Here is a 15,189-nt window from a genome sequence, read left to right on the forward strand (position 1 = left end):
GCCTGCACTTAGTCACTTGGACACTGAGGTCTCAGTGCTCTGCTCCTGTAACACACTCAGACCTTTTGGCATTGTCACTTCTCAGTGGCTCAGTGTCCCACTTCAACCCCCTCTACACCACAACTTGATGGTTTGACCCTTAAGTTCGCTCTCTTGCAGTGTCTGTGCTCCTTAACACAGAGGCCCCCTGAAATTCTGGGTTGTTTAGAAAGAAGGCAGAGCTTTGATCTGAGGATGAACTCCTAGCAGAAGGATCATTGGATAGAATCAGTAAGGTTGGAAAAGACCTCAAGGGTAAATCAAGTCCAACCTGTCACCCAAGGCCTCATGGCTACTGACCTGAGAGGTGTGACAGCAGGACAGGCTCTTTGCCCAGGGAGGGTGGTGCAACCCCAGGAGAGGTCCAGCCAGAAAGCTCATGGAATCACCAGCCTTGGATGTCCTCAGAGCTGGGCAAGCCTTGGGGGCAGTTGGCTTTGTGTGGGAGGACTAAGAGGTCCCTCCCTAGCCAGCCCTGTGGCTCTGTGTCTGACACTGGGAGCAGTGCTGCTTTCTATGGACAAATAAAAGAATCCTCTCTCTCAGTGATGGGTTTGGTGCCAAGATGTGTTTGCTGCTCACACCCTGATGAGAGCAGTGGCTGTGTTGTTATTCTGCTCCTGTCTTCAGCTCACAGGAACTGTGCAGTGAGAGATTGTTGGGGCTGTGGCAGGAAGAGGTTTTTAGAGCAGTGACAAATATTCAGAGAACCACAGAATGGTTTGGCTTGGAAGGGAGCTGCAAGATCATCCAGTTCCAAGCCCCCTGCCGTGGGCAGGGACACCTCCCACCAGATCAGGCCTCATCCAGCCTGGCCTTCAATGCTCCTAGGGAGGAGACAAACCCCCCCAGGGAGGTGCTCTTCACCCTGGATGCAATCAGTGGTCCTGCCTGGGCAGTTTCCCTCCTGTTCCTGTTTCCTTTCAGCTGAACTCTCTGACACCTCCTAACCACCACAAACCCTTCTGTTCTTCTGCCTCCTTAAGAGTTGTTTTTGTTGCTGGTTCAGCCTGGAGGGATTTTTTTGGGGGGGGAGGGTTGGGTGGGTTTTTGTTTTTGCTTGCCAGCCTCCAAATTCACATTCTGTTCCTGGAAGAGCAAGAAAGTAGCTTCTTGAGGCAAGACCCTCGAGGAGCTGCTTGGACGTCTGGGCTCTCCCCCTGCGCTGCGTGGGTGATGCAGGCACTGGGCCTCTGCTTCCTGCCTGCCTGACAGGAGAGGCTCATGCAGAGCCACCCTTGCTCCTCAGCCTTCCCAGCAGATGGGATCTGTCTTCCTGCTCTGCTCTGCAGCCCAAGCCTCACTGCTAGTTACTGCTGCAGATCCCCCAGCCTGCAGGGCTGGGCTCTGCTCGCTGACTGCTCCATCTTTAAGGTGAGAGGGGGAGGGGGGAAAAGAGGAAAAGGAATAAAAATGCAGCTGCTTCCTTTAGGATTTCAGGGAATTAAGGTTTCCTTGTCCCCCTGGGCTTTTTGTCTGCATTCCAACAGTTTGCCAGTGGGACTGGCAAGTCCCCACTTCTACTCTCACCGGGGTTTTAAGGAGAAAAGCAGATCCCAGTCAGCTATTCCCATCTTGAGGGAGAGCAACCTGGCTCCATCCAGCTGCTCCCAGCTTTTCAGGGAGAAAGCCTGATTCCATTCAGCTATTTCCATCTGCAGGGAGAAAGAAAACCTGACTCCATTAAACTGCTCCCATTTGTTAGGGAGAACAACCTGACTCCACTGAGGAGCTCCTGTTGAGTAGGGAGAAAAGCTGATTTCATTCATCTGCTCCCAGTTTTGAGGGAGAAAACCTGATTCCATTAACCTACTCCTATTTATTAGGGAGAACAACCTGAACCCATTCAGTTCCTCCCATTTATTAGGGAGAAAACCTGAATCCATTCAGCCCCTCCTATTTATTAGGGAGAACAACCTGATTCCATTCAGCTACTCCTGTTTTTGGGGGGAGCAAACCTGATTCCATTCAGCTCCTCCCCTTTATTAGAGAGAACAACCTGATCCATTCAGCTCCTCCCATTTATTAGGGAGGACAACCTGACTCCACTTAGCTCCTCCCATTGATTAGGGAGAAAAGCTGATTTCATTCATCTGCTGCCGATTTTGAGGGAGAAAACCTGATTCCATTAACCTACTCCCATTTATTAGGGAGAAAACCTGAATCCATTCAGCCCCTCCCATTTATTAGGGAGAACAACCTGATCCCATTCAGTTCCTCCTGTTTATTAGGGAGAACAACCTGATCCCATTCAGTTCCTCCTATTTATTAGGGAGAACAACCTGATCCCATTCAGTTCCTCCTGTTTATTAGGGAGAACAACCTGATCCCATTCAGCCCCTCCTATTTATTAGGGAGAACAACCTGATCCCATTCAGTTCCTCCTGTTTATTAGGGAGAACAACCTGATCCCATTCAGTTCCTCCTGTTTATTAGGGAGAACAACCTGATCCCATTCAGCCCCTCCTATTTATTAGGGAGAACAACCTGATCCCATTCAGTTCCTCCTGTTTATTAGGGAGAACAACCTGGTTTCATTCAGCTCCTCCCAATTTATTAGGGAGACCCCCCTGATTGCACTCCTTCAGAGGGGAGTGTGTCCCTCTTCTTTGGAGGGCAGCACCCTGCAGAGCTCTTCAGTCCCCTCTAATCCCCAAATTCATCTTTCCCTTTCCTCCCAGCACTCTCTGCCAGCCTGGATGACGACCCAGGGAAGTGGGACTGGAGCTCGGGTGCCCCCCCCTGCCCCAGACCCCCAGGCATGGGGTCCATGCCTGTGTGGCTGCTTATGAATATGTACAGGATGGACTCTGCCCAGCAGGCTTTTAATGAGAGTGACATCAAAGCCCTGCCTGCCGGAGGAGGGGACCCACAATGCAATACGCAGGCAGACGTGGAGCTCCCCAGCGGCTGGCATCGCTGCTGCGGGCAGAGACCCTCCATTGTCAGCCCTGGAGGGGCTGCTGGGGCCTCAGGCCTTCCATGGGGGTGCAGGGAGAGACTCCTCAGCCCCCAGGCTGGCTTTAGAGAGCGTCTCCGGGGTCGGCCGCGCCAAGAGCGTGCCCTGGAGGCGGTGTCGGGGGTGGGGGCACACGTCCTGCGCCGCTGGGGCTCGGGAGGGGAGCGTGGTGCTGCCCTCCTGACCCCCCGGGAGCTGGGCTGCCATGAGCTCTCAGGATGAGCAGTTCCCAGCAGCAGCCCCTCAGGCAGCAGCTTCCTCCAGTGATGATGGCATGACCTGGTGGTACAGGTGGCTCTGCAGGATTGCCGGGGTCACCGGGGGCCTGTGTAAGTATCGCCCTCCCTGCCAGCCCAGCCTGCACCCCCGGGGTCGCTCCTGCATGCCAGCCGGGGCCTGCTGGCCTCCTCTTGGGGTCACCTTGGTGCAGGGAGGGGGGATGGCCATGACAATCCCTTGGGCTTATGGGGCTGTGTCTGCTCTGAGACACTGGGTCTGGGTGGGTGGAAGAGTCCTGGCCGTGCCCAAAGAGGGGAGGTGGCAGCTGGCGGAGCCAGGGTGCGCTTTGCGCGCTGCTCAACTTTGGCACCAGGGAAGAAGGACATCGTGGGGGGGACCTGCGAGTCCTTCTTGGCTCCTGGAAGGGGTGGGAGCAGCAGCTGAGCCCCTGGTCCTTCCAGGAGGGGTGTGGGCAGGTCAGAATGATTTAGCTGGGGGTGCTCAGCAGGGTCAGGCTCAGGGGGCTTGGAGAGGAGCCGTGGCGGGGGTTGGTTCATCCTGTTCGGCGCTCAGGTGTTTGTGTGCTCCTGCAGCTTGCTTGCTTTCCCCACCCTGACTGCTGGAGGATGTTTCCTGCTCCTCCTGTGGATTGCAGAGAGCCTGCCTGTGGTTTGGGGGAGCTTTTGGAGGGCTTGTTTTGCAGGGCTAATGGACTGGGTCTGTGTTGTGTGTTTTGAAGGGGTTTAGTCTTGCCGACAGAGACGGAGCCGACGTGCAGCGCAGGGACTTTGGCTGAGCTCTCTGTTACCTGCTGCTGAAGGGGGGCAGGGGGGGAGGGAAGCCTTTTCCCAGGGAAAAAGGGGAACAAAAAGAGTCCTTGCAACTTTGCCAGAGATCAGCCTGTCCTGTGGTGCTGTTTTGCTACATTCTGTGGAGAGATTAATAGCTCTTAAAAGCAGGAGGGACTGTCACGACCGCCGAGGCTGAGCTCCTGCAGAGCACAGGATGGAGAATTTCTTCAGCTTCAGGTCCACCACTTCTAGTCCAACCAGAGCGCTGCTCAGCCACTGCACTCAGCCCTGATTTATTCCTTTGGCTGCTGAGCCCCCTCTCTCCCTGCCCCCTTTCCCTCTCTCCTCCTTGCCTCCAGACTTGCCCCAGAAGCCCCCGGAGCCTTCAGAGCCAGCCCTGGAGCGCGTGGTGCGGTCCGGCGGGCTCCTCGCAGCCCTGTTTCGGCTGGGCTGGTGAAAGGTTGTGCTGCTCTCACCGGGTTATGGCTCAGGTGCTGACACCCCGGAGGTGTGAAAGGCTTGGGCAGGAGTTGCTCTTCTGGGGCGAAGCGTCCTGGCCTCGCCGCGCTCCGCCTGGGGCCTCAGCGCCGCCGCTCCCAGCCGGCGGCCAGGAGGCCAGCTGGGACCTGTCTCCGGTGCAGGTCCCAGCCCAGGGCTCAGTGCAGCAGCAGCATCTTTCCCACGGGCTGGGGCTGCACACTTCTTTTCCCCCCTGTGCCTTTGCTCCATGCAGAGCTCAGGGGGAGCCAGGGATGGAGGGTGAAGGGCTGGGGAGGGCTGGGTCACGCTGGAGGCGTCGCTCAGCCCCTGCCAGGGCAGCTCTTGAGTGGCTTACCAAGGGCAAGCCTTGAAGATGTGTTTTTGGCTCTGCCTTCCTGTTTCAAAGCAGCTGAATTGTGCTTGGATTATTTCCCCCAACCTTTTGTTCACAGCTCTGGCTGCTCAGGGCTTGGTTTTTTGTTAAAGCACAGCTGAGAGTTTCACATCTTGGGGCGAGTCTGGGAGAGGAAGCTGTTGGAGGAGCCAGGACCTCAACAGGATTGGAGGACTCCTCTTTCCAAGGGTGTGTAGCAAGAGGCCAGAGGGGCAATGGCTTGAAACTGGAGCAGGGCAGATTTAGGTTGGACGTGAGGAGGAGGCTCTTCACTGTGAGGGGAGCGAAATACTGGAAGGGGTTGCCCAGAGAGGGGGTGGAGGCCTCATCCCTGGAGATGTTCAAGGTCAGACTTGATGTGGCCCTGAGCAGAGCAGCCTGCTCAAGCTGGGGGTGTCCCTGCTGACTGCTGGCAAGTTGGAGAAGATGACCTTGGAGGGTCCCTTTCAGCCCAATGCATTCTGTGATTCCATGAGTCCACTTGCTCTGTAGCCCTGACAGTCCCCTTCAGGAGGCTCTTCAGGCAGCATGAGACACAGGCTCCTGTTAGGAGCAGGGGAATGGGGGGCTGTGGAAAGAGCCAACCCTCCAGTGGCCCTCTTCAGAATTGCTCCTTGCTCAGCATCCCCTTGGTGAAGGTGAACAGCTTGGACAAGGGGTGGCTGGTAGCAGGGCAGGGCTGGAGTCTGCTGCTGCTGCCCTCAGAGCTTGCTGTGAAAGAGCAGAAGTCACTTACAAGGATTTGGAGCAGCTGGTTTGGGGTCCTGCTACAGGGCTGGGTTGTTTCCTGCAGAGGGTGAACAATTCCCTGCAGAAAGGGTGAGAAAGTTTGTTAGAGGAGGTGAGGCTGGCAGGGAGCATCTCCCACATGCAGGCACCTGCAGCTCACAACTTCCTCAAGCCAGAAAGGTCCAGGGGTGGGAGCAGAAACCAAGACAAACAACATTCAGGATCTGTTCCTGGCTTGGTGACCTTGGCCAAGTCCCTTCTCTCCCTCCTGTTCCTGTTTGTAAGAGGACAAGGAGAGTCTGTGGCGTCTGTCAAACGCTCCAGGAGCTAAAATAGGCCTCTGTGGAGGACACTGACCAGCTGCTGGACATGAATAGAGCCTTTGTAGGGTGTAGTGTTCTGCCCCCTCCACCACTTGAGCTCCCAGTTGTTTGTGCTTCCTCAGGGATTCAGGATGCAACAGCAGGGAAACAAATGGCAGAGCTGCCTGTGTGCCATGGCTTGCATGCCACTGAGCACTGTCCCAGGGACCCACAGAATGGCTTGGATCAGAAGGGGCCTTCAAGATCAGCCAGTTCCAGCCCCCTGCCATGGGCAGGGACACCTCCCACCAGCCCAGGTTGCTCAGGGCCTCCTCCAGCCTGGCCTTGAGCACCTCCAGGGAGGACACATCCCCAGCCTTCCCTGGGCAACCTGTGCCAGTGCCTCCCCACCCTCACTGTCAAGAGTTCTTTCCCAATCTCCACTCCAAGTCTGCCCTCCTCCAGTTTAAAGCCATTATCTGCATTTTAAACCAGGCCTCTGGTTTGCCAGACAGAAGTCCCTGGCCTGGCAGCTCCATCCCCTTTGGCTGCTGAGGGAGGCAGGAGCTGATCCCAGCAGAAGGATGGAGCTGGCTGCTGTGGGATGTGATGCTCTGCAGAGGAGACTGAAGGTCACCCAATCGTTATCTCTGTGGCTGTTGGCAGCCACCACCGAGCTCTGTGTCCCTGCCATCAGCAACCCCTGAGCCCTTCCCTGCTGCTTGCTGCTCCTGCTGACTGGGGGACTTGCTCAGCTCAGGCTTGCTGGGTCATTGGTCCCCTGGCAGCTGGGCTGGGTGCTCAGCTGAGCTTCCTGCAGGGGCTCCAGGGTTGGTTTTGGGGTGTTGGAGGACAGGACCACCTCTCTTTGGCTGGACTGCAAAAAAGGAGGCAAAAAAAGCCTGCTTAGAGAGCATGGCAGCTGGTCTCCATCCATGGTTCTCTGGTGCAGCCCAGCTGTGCAGCTGTGGATGGACCTCTATGCTCTGCTGTGCTGTGCAGCAAGGCAGGGTCCTGCCCCAGCCCCGGCCACCTTCTGAGGAGAGTTCTGGGGGTGCTGTTCTAATTGTGAAGCACCAGAAATGTCCTTTCCTGAGCCCCCATCCCTCAAGGGGTGTCAAAGCTGTGCAGAACTGGTGCTGAGGGCCATGGTTCAGTGGTGACCTGGCAGTGCTGGGCAGGGCTTGATGATCTGAAAGCTCTTTTCCAACCAAAACAATTCTGTGGCTGCTCACAGCAGCTCTGCTCAGAGACCTCTTTAGCAAAACACCAGCAGGCACCTGGAATAGCCAGCCCCAGAGGAGCTCTGCTGCTCCTCCCTGTGCTGCTGGTCCCCCCCAGCCAGCTGGGAAGGGCTGAGCAGTTTCAGCTGAGCTTTGCAGGGTGTTGTTTGCCATGGGCTCAGGTTCCAGGTGAGCAGCAGCAGCCCTTTGGTGTCGGTGGCTTGGGGCCATATCAAGTGCCAGCAGCTCTCTGCAAGTTTAATGAGGCAGAGGGGAGGCTGTAAGACCTCTCCAGGGCCAGCAAACCTTTCCACCCCCCATCCTGTGCTCCTCTGCACAGGCTGCTCTGCAGTGCCCAGAGGGGCTGGCTCAGGCAAGGGCTCCTCTGGGCAGCCCCTGCTCTACCAACAGCCCAAAAGAGAGGAGAGCAGAATGGTGCTGGTGTGGCTGCAAGGTCCTGGTGCAGGGCAGAGCTGGGAGGGGAAGCACTGGGCTGCTCTGGGTGGTCACTGAGAGCCTCTCTGCTTTCCAGCCTGTGCCTTTGCTGGCCTCTGGAACTGTGTCACCATCAACCCCCTGAACATCGCAGCTGGCGTCTGGATGATGTGAGCAGAGTCTCTGTGCTGGGGGGGGGGAGCTTCAGCTGGCAAATGTCACCAGGCAAGGGGCAGAGCTGCCCTGCTGTTGGGCACTGGGTGTGAGGGAAATGCCCCTCAGGGTCTGTGGATTGCCAGGCCTTGTTCCATCGGTGGGGGGGAGGTGCTGTTCAGGCTCTTCTCTTACACATCTCAAGGTAAATCCTGGGATGCCCTCACCCAAACTGAGTCCGGGGGTCCAGGGCTGGGGACCCTGGGATGGGCTGCCCAGGGAGGTTGTGGATGCCCTCTCCCTGGAGGTGTTCAAGGCCAGGTTGGATGAGGGCTTGAGCAAGCTGGGCTGGTGGGAGGTGTCCCTGCCCACGGCAGGGGGTCAGAACTGGACGATCCTTAAGGTCCCTTCCAACCCAACCCATTCCCAGCAGTGGGTGGGGAGGGAGCACAGGTCCCCAGGGGCTGGGGGGCATGGCTGGCCCTCTCTGTGGGCCACATGGGGCTGACTCTGCTTTGCTCTCTCTCTGGAGGCTCAATGCCTTTGTGCTGTTCCTGTGTGAGGCTCCCTTCTGCTGCCAGTTCATCGAGTTCGCCAACGCCGTCGCTGCCAGGGCGGACAGGCTGCGGCCCTGGCACAAAGCTGCCTTCTACTGCGGGTGAGGAACCTCCTCCTGGGCTGTGCTGGGGAGGCTGGGACACGAGGCAGTGATGTGTGCTCGCAGCCCAGAGCCAACCTTGTCCTGGGCTGCAGCAAGAGAAGTGTAGCCAGCAGCTCAAGGGAGGGGGTTCTGCCCCTTCGCTCTGCTCTGCCCTGCTGAGACCCCACCTGGAGCACTGCATCCGCTTCTGGGGCCAAGGAACGGCTGGAGAGGGTCCAGAGGGTGCCACAAAGATGGTCAGAGGGCTGGAGAACCTCCCCTAGAGGGACAGCCTGGGGGAGATCAGCCTGGAGAAGAGAAGGCTCTGGGGAGACCTTAGAGCTGCCTTCCAGGATGTGAAGTGTGCCACAGGAGAGCTGGGGAGGGACATTTCCTAAGGGTGCCAGGACAAGGGACACTGGGTGGAAATTAGAGCAGGGGAGATTGGGAGCGGGGATTAGGAAGAAGTTCTTGACAGTGGGGGTGGAGAGACACCGGCACAGGCTGCCCAGGGAAGGCTGTGGATGTGTCCCCTCCCTGGAGGTGTTCCAGGCTGGATGAGACCTTGAGCAGGCTGTGCTGCTGGGAGGTGTCCTGCCCGTGGCAGGGGGCTGGAGCTGGCTGATCTTGAAGGCCCCTTCCCACCCAACCCACTCCATGCACCTCCAATCCTCCTGGGGCTGGCTGGGGCTCCCAGCTGCTCCCGGGGAGCTCAGCCCAGGGGGGCAGGTTGGGATGCATGTGGGCAGCCCGTGGGGGCTCCCTGCAGCCGTGGGGGGCAGAGCCTGGCTCTGAGGGCTGCCTGTCTCCCGCAGGATGGCCGTGGTGCCGGTGATGCTCAGCCTGACGCTGACCACGCTCTTCGGCAACGCCGTCGCCTTCGGCACCGGAGTGCTCTACGGCCTCTCCGCCCTGGGCAAGAAGTAAGAGGGCTCTGCCTGCTGGGGGGAGGGCAGGGCAAGGGCCTCCAGCCTCCCCTCCATCTGCCTCCCTGAGCCTGCGCCCTCCTCTCTGCACTAATCACGCTTCCAGGTGTAAATGCTGCTGCGGGACACCTCCCTGCCGCCATCCCTCGAGGTGGAGCAGGCTGCCCAGGGAGGCTGTGGCTGCCTCCTCCCCTTGAGCAGCCTGGGCTGGGGGGAGGTGTCCCTGCCCATGGCAGGGGGGTGGAACTGGATGTGCTTTAAGGTCCCTCCCAACCCAGTCCACGAATCTATGCATCTCAAATCCTCCTCAGGTTTGCTGAGGGGCAAAGCAGTTCCCTGGGAGCTCAGCTGCGGGTCCCAGCTCTCGTCCTGCAGCTGTTGGACTTGGGGACCCAGCTCTGGGGACAGGCAGCAGCTTTGGTGGGGTTCAGCAAGTCTCCTGTCTCCCCCTTGGTATGAGAGAGACCCACCCCCCAGGCTGGGAGGGCCCTGTGCAGGGTGCAGCAGGCAGCTTGGTGGGCAGCAGGGGCTGGCATGCCCACGCTGCCCCTTGTCTCCACAGGGGAGATGCCATCACCTACGCCAGGATCCAGCAGCAGCAGAAGCAGCTGGATGAGGAGAAGCTGACAGGGACCCTGGAGGGACAGGCTCTGTGAAGCACCTGAGCTGGACACTCAGATGGTGAAGATGTGGAGATCCCCTCTGCCCTCCCCTCTCCCCACCCCCCTCTCCCTTACCCTGTGATTTCCCTGGACACTGCAGCAAGTGGAGATCTCAGGGGCTGGGGCAGGCTCTGCCCTCTTCTCTCACCAGCAGCCAGACCTCAGTGTGTTGGTCTCTCTCCTCCTCTACCCTCACCCAGACATCTCACAGTCCTCCTGGCTTTTAATTTATGGAGTTTGGGGTTGGTTTTCTCCTTTGCTGCAGTGGTGCTGGCTCTGTGCTGGCTGCTTTGCCAGCCTGATCAGGTAACCTTGCCTTGGACAAGGCAGCCAGGGGAGCTGCTCCTGGGTGGGCTGAGCGTGGGCAGGGCACAGGTGCCAGCCCCCTGCCTCTCTGCTGCTCTCACATGGGGCTCAGGGAGCTGCTGGCTTCACACCCTGGGGGTCAGCTGCCGTTGCACAGGCCACATTTCCCAGGTCTGATCACTAAGCCAGGGTCTGGCAACAGATGGTGATGCTTAAGCTGGGCCTTGTTCCACTGAGGCTGTTCCAGCACAGGCACTGATGCATGGGGAAAGACCTCAGCAAAAACCTCATGTAGAGACAAGAACCATCTGCAGAGGAGCTGCCAGAGGTGCTGGGGCACACCCTGGAACCCACAAAGCACAGTCCCCACCTCCTCTGGATGCAGCCTCAGGTAGCTCCTGCAACCTACTTGAATTACAATGAATGACTTTGTCTCACTGAGGGGAATTTGCTTCTGCCTCCCTCTTTGGCTGGGGCAGGAGGGAAATAAGGGCTTGCAGAAGGGTGCTGCTGCTGGAGCCAAGGGGGATGCTCTGCTGGTGTGCAAGGGCATCCTTCTCTTGTGAGCCTGGGGCTCTCTTCTCTTACCTCTCACTCCCTGCATCTGCTGCTGCTTGCACCACCCATCCCTCCACAGCAGGGGCCTGCTCTTTGCTTCTGGCTGGTCCATTCTTTGGGCTGGTGGTGTTGGGGACCACCTCTGGAGGGGTTTTTGTCTGGGGAGGTGAAACATCCTTCCACTGCAGGCACAGAGGGGCCTGGAGCCTTGCTGGCTGGGCAGCTGGGATGTCTCTGCATCCTCACTCCAGGCTCCACCAGTGGCTTTTGCATCTTGTCTTCTGTTTCCTGTGTGTCAGGCAGCACAAAACTCACTGAGTGCAGAGCTCCCTCTCCTCGCTGTGACTTCTGCTGGGCTGGGGTTAATTTATTGGAGTTTTACACTCCAGCCTCTCATTTTGAGTAGGGTAGGGGGCAAGAATTTATTTCTAGTGGTTTAAGTGTTTGGATGGGACTCAGTTTCCCTGGGTGTAGGAGAAAGGAGTGCTCTGAATCCTGTCCTTCAAAGGGCTGCTTCATGTCACTGGGGGGAGAGGTCTCCAAGCCCAGGGTGAGCCCTGGGATGCTGTAAAATCCTTTTTCAGCCTTTAGAGTGTTTCTCATGCTTTTGGAAAGTGTTGTCCTTTGACCCCTTTGTGTTGTCCTTTGACCCCTTTGTCTTCTTCTGGGCCACAGGCTTGACAAAGTTTGGTTTCTCCCCTCTTCAGGGTGGAAACCTGGGCTGTGGCTGGGGGTCTGTACTCAGCAGCCAGGGCAGGCAGCAGCTGTGGGGAGCAGGGGCACTGAGGACTGCAGCCTGTCCTTCCCCTCCTGCCCTGGGGGGCTGAGCTGCTGCTGCCACCCACACTTTGTGGTCCCCTCTGAGTCCCTGGGGTCGTGCTGTGGGCTGGGAGAGGCTGCTGGAGGCTGGGTGCTGCCTGTGGCTGCTGGGCAGTGCTGGTGGGAGGCTGTCTCTAGGAGATGCTCTCCCTGCTGGTCTGGTGTCTGCTGGAGTCAGCTGAGTGTCCCCAGCACGTTGCTGGCAGAGCCTGGGACGGAGCTGGGGCTGGAAGGGGCTTGCTGGGCACACGTGCAGCACGTCCCTGGAGCTCAGGGAGCTAAGCTGCCAGCTGGGGTTAGCTGATGTTTGCTCCTTGGAGTTCAGGGAGGTGTGAGGATTTACACCACTCAGGAACGTGGCTGGGGTTCAGTTACACACAGCTGGATGCTGGGCAGCCACTTTGTGCTAAGTCCTCCTCCCCCAGGGCTCTGACAGCAGCTTGTCTGGGACACAGGGCAGGCACCAGCAGCCCAGGGGCAGCTTGCTTCAATCGAGGTCCTGCTCTTGCAGTCTCCAGCTCTGGGCTGCTCCCTCTTGCTGCAGACAGTCCCTGGGGCACTGCCCTTCCTTGTGGGTGTGTGTGCAGGGGCCACAAGCTCCTGGCTGTGGGGATGGGAGGCTGCAGGAGGAGCAGCTCACAGAATGCTTCAGATGCTCTTGGTTGGAGCTGGTGGTGTTGGCCCCGTGCAGGACCTTTGCTGGGGGGTTCAAGAGCAGAGCCCAGCAGGCAGGACATCTGCTTTGATTTCAGGGGGGGCTGGGGTTAGGTAGTGGTTGGCAGAGGAATGCTGCAGACTGATGTCTTTGGTGGTGACTGCTTTGCTCTGGGAGGAGCTCCACAGTAGCTTTAGGGACAGGAGGCAAAAGGCAAAGCAGAGCTGAGAGAGTAACACTTGTGGCTGATCTGTGTCCACACTGATCAATCAGAGAGCTGCTAAGACCCTTGCTGGCTGCCTCTGCTTGTCCCACTCATAGGATGCTTCAGGTTGGAAGGGACCTTTAGAGGTCATCTGGTCCAGCCCCCCTAATGCCATAGACCAGCAGCAGTCCCTGGGGTAGGTAACTGCTCCAGGTCACCTGGAGGGCATGGACAGGTCCACTCTGCTCCCTTGGCACCAAGGACAGAAGTCCCTTGGGCACCAGCAGTTTTGTCTGGCTGTGTTTTGTGACAGTTGGGTCTGACTCTGTGGCCAAGGCAAGCAAACAGCCTGCACCAGCCCTGCCAGGCTGCAGAGCTCAGCTCTGAGCCCAACACTTGTGTTGGAAATGGGCCTCAGGGACTCTTAGCTGAGCTGGAGCCTTTGGCCATGATCATAGAGCCACAGAACTGCTGAGGCTGGAAGAGACCTTTGGGATCATCAGGTCCAGCTGCTCCCCTTGGGCTTGCAGTCCCCCCCACAGCAGGTCTGTGCAATGCCTCTGTGCCTTCTGCAGCAGGAGGTGCCTCAGACCCATGCTCAGATCTGTGCCCCTGCAGGTGAGGCTCCTGGGAGTTTGGGATGCAGCTGAAAGCAAGCCAGGTGCTGTCCTTGTTGCAGGTGTGGCTTGGTGACAGCACCCATGGCTTCTGAGGGATGTTGTGACACCTAGGGGGTGGCTTCCCCTCCCTGTGGGCCAGAACCTGGATTGTCTGCCTGTTTGCTTGTTTGGTTGTTGTGGAGCTAGAAGGCACCTCTAGGGTAGAAGCATCACAGTAGTTGATGTGCCAGTGGTGGTTGGTAGTTGTGTTTAGAGGCACCCCCAGGGTGCCTGGAGCTGTGTGAGGACAGAGCAAGTTCAAAGCCCTGCTCTAGAGATTTTATTAGGCTCACCCCAAGCTCTGCTGACAGCACCCAAGCTGGATGGCTAAGCCACAGGGGCCCTCTGGAAGAGCTTCTGCTTGGCAGGTCTTGGAAAGGCCTCCTGGGAGGTGATGGGACAGAAGTTTTGTCCCCCAGGTGTGGGTGCTGGCAGCACATGCACTCAGCAGTGGATGGTTCCCCTCTTCCCTGCCTGGGCTCTGCCCTTCTTCCCCAGGTGCAGCTGCACTGGGGGCAGCTCTTCCCTCTCCCCTTCAACCGTGGAGCTGGCAGCACTTGTGCACATCAGCTCCACTGGGCCCTGGGGGGTGAAGAGCATCAGCTCAGGCTCTGCTGCATGCCCAGAACTCCTTGCCCTGGGCAGGAGCTGATTGTGTAGCACCAGCTGGACTCTGTGTGTGTGCAGTGAATAAACAGACCATGCTACCTCTGCAAAGAGCCACTGTGATTTCTCAGCCTCTCAGTGCTGTAGGGGGGAAAAAAAAACCCTTCAGACTTCCTCTACTGAAGGAAGATCACTCAGAGAATGCTCCTGCAGGACCTGAAGAGCCCAACCTCATCTCCTCTTTGGGCATTTCCTCCTGAGGCTGAGCCCTGGGAAGCTCAATTCATCTTGGTCATTTTGTTTCTCCCCCCACCCCCCTTCAGGAAACCAAAACCATTTCCCTGTCTTCAGGGAAGGCTCTCAGTGAACTGAAGAAATCAAGACCTGGTCCAGAGCCATGTGAGCAAGAGAATGCTCTAGCCCAGGGCTGCCAGAGAGCCTGACCTTCAGGAGGTCAGTGGAAAAGAGAGGCTCCTGAGACCTCTCCTCCTCAGGCCCTGCTGAGAAGCAGCCTGGTTCCAGCCAGGGCTGAACAGCTTTCTGGAAATGGTTCTCAGCTGCAGAGGTCAAATCTGCTGGGGAATTTCCCCTGTGGTTTTGGCCCAAGTCTCTTCCTCTCTCCCAGCCTGCTTTAGATGGATCCCCTGCTGCAGCTCATCTTCCCTTAGGTGCTTCTCTCCTCTCCTGCTGCAGGGGATCTGCAGAGCAGCTGGCCTCCCTGGGGAGCTGGGGCAGCTCTGCCAGGCTAGCCCAGGACACAAACATCTCCAGCAGCCCTTGGAGTGCCAGCTGCATGTCAGGAGGTTGGAGAAATCAGCTCCCAGCTCAGCCTTTGTCGTGCTGCCCTTTCTGGGAGGAGTTGGGTTGGATGTGATGCTCTGCAAGGCCTTTGGTTCCACCTCCTGCAGCTGTGTTTTACCTTGGGCTAGGCTCTAAAAAGAAATGTAAGGAGTTTCTTAATCTTGCAGAGCAACCAGAAAATCATTTGTCATAGAATGATCTGGGTTGGAAGGGACCTTGAAGGCCATCTAGTTCCAACAGGGACACCTCCCACTGGAGCAGGTTGCTCGAGGCCCCAGCCAAGCTGGCCAGGACCCCTTCCAGGGAGGGGCTTTGCTGCTAACTATGCACTTGGAGTCTCAAAGGGATGGAGCTGGGAGGCTCCACACACAGCAGTGATGGAGATGCAGCCTCCTTCCTCTCTGGGGATGAGTAAAACCCTGTGGTGGGAAGGACCCCCCCTGAGCAGAAGGTGTTGTGAGTGTCCCCCCCTGTCCCTCCTGCAGGGGATCACTTGCACTGCAGCTGAATGTTTGTTCCTCTTGGTTGTTTTCTCCTGGGTTTTCTTTGTCAGCTGCACTTGGTCTTGTTCCTTAGGCTCCTTGTGTAATTGTGTGGGTGTAGAGCAATAAAACCTGGCAGTTTTTTG

The 15,189-nt window shown here is 57.8% G+C and overlaps 1 protein-coding gene across 1 annotated transcript; it reads left to right on the top strand.

Annotated features, from left to right (window-relative positions):
* The first annotated feature begins 3,129 nt into the window (after window positions 1-3,129).
* Window positions 3,130-11,087, top strand: CACFD1 (calcium channel flower domain containing 1). The gene is made up of 5 exons (XM_009896210.2): window positions 3,130-3,327; window positions 7,669-7,741; window positions 8,257-8,382; window positions 9,180-9,287; window positions 9,853-11,087. Exons 1-5 carry the CDS (start codon window positions 3,204-3,206, stop codon window positions 9,944-9,946), a joined length of 525 nt encoding a protein of 174 aa, XP_009894512.1. The 5' UTR covers window positions 3,130-3,203; the 3' UTR covers window positions 9,947-11,087.
* Window positions 11,088-15,189: the final 4,102 nt, after the last annotated feature.

This window comes from Dryobates pubescens, chromosome 29, assembly GCF_014839835.1.
Source record: "Dryobates pubescens isolate bDryPub1 chromosome 29, bDryPub1.pri, whole genome shotgun sequence".
In the NCBI taxonomy this organism is placed as follows: Eukaryota; Metazoa; Chordata; class Aves; order Piciformes; family Picidae; genus Dryobates; species Dryobates pubescens.

Coding starts and splice junctions, on each gene's coding strand:
- CACFD1 (XM_009896210.2), top strand. CDS start 3,204: ATGAGCTCTCAGGATGAGCAGTTCCCAGCAGCAGCCCCTCAGGCAGCA. Junction 7,742..8,256: donor GCAGCTGGCGTCTGGATGAT/GTGAGCAGAGTC, acceptor CTCTCTCTGGAG/GCTCAATGCCTTTGTGCTGT. Junction 9,288..9,852: donor CTCTCCGCCCTGGGCAAGAA/GTAAGAGGGCTC, acceptor TTGTCTCCACAG/GGGAGATGCCATCACCTACG.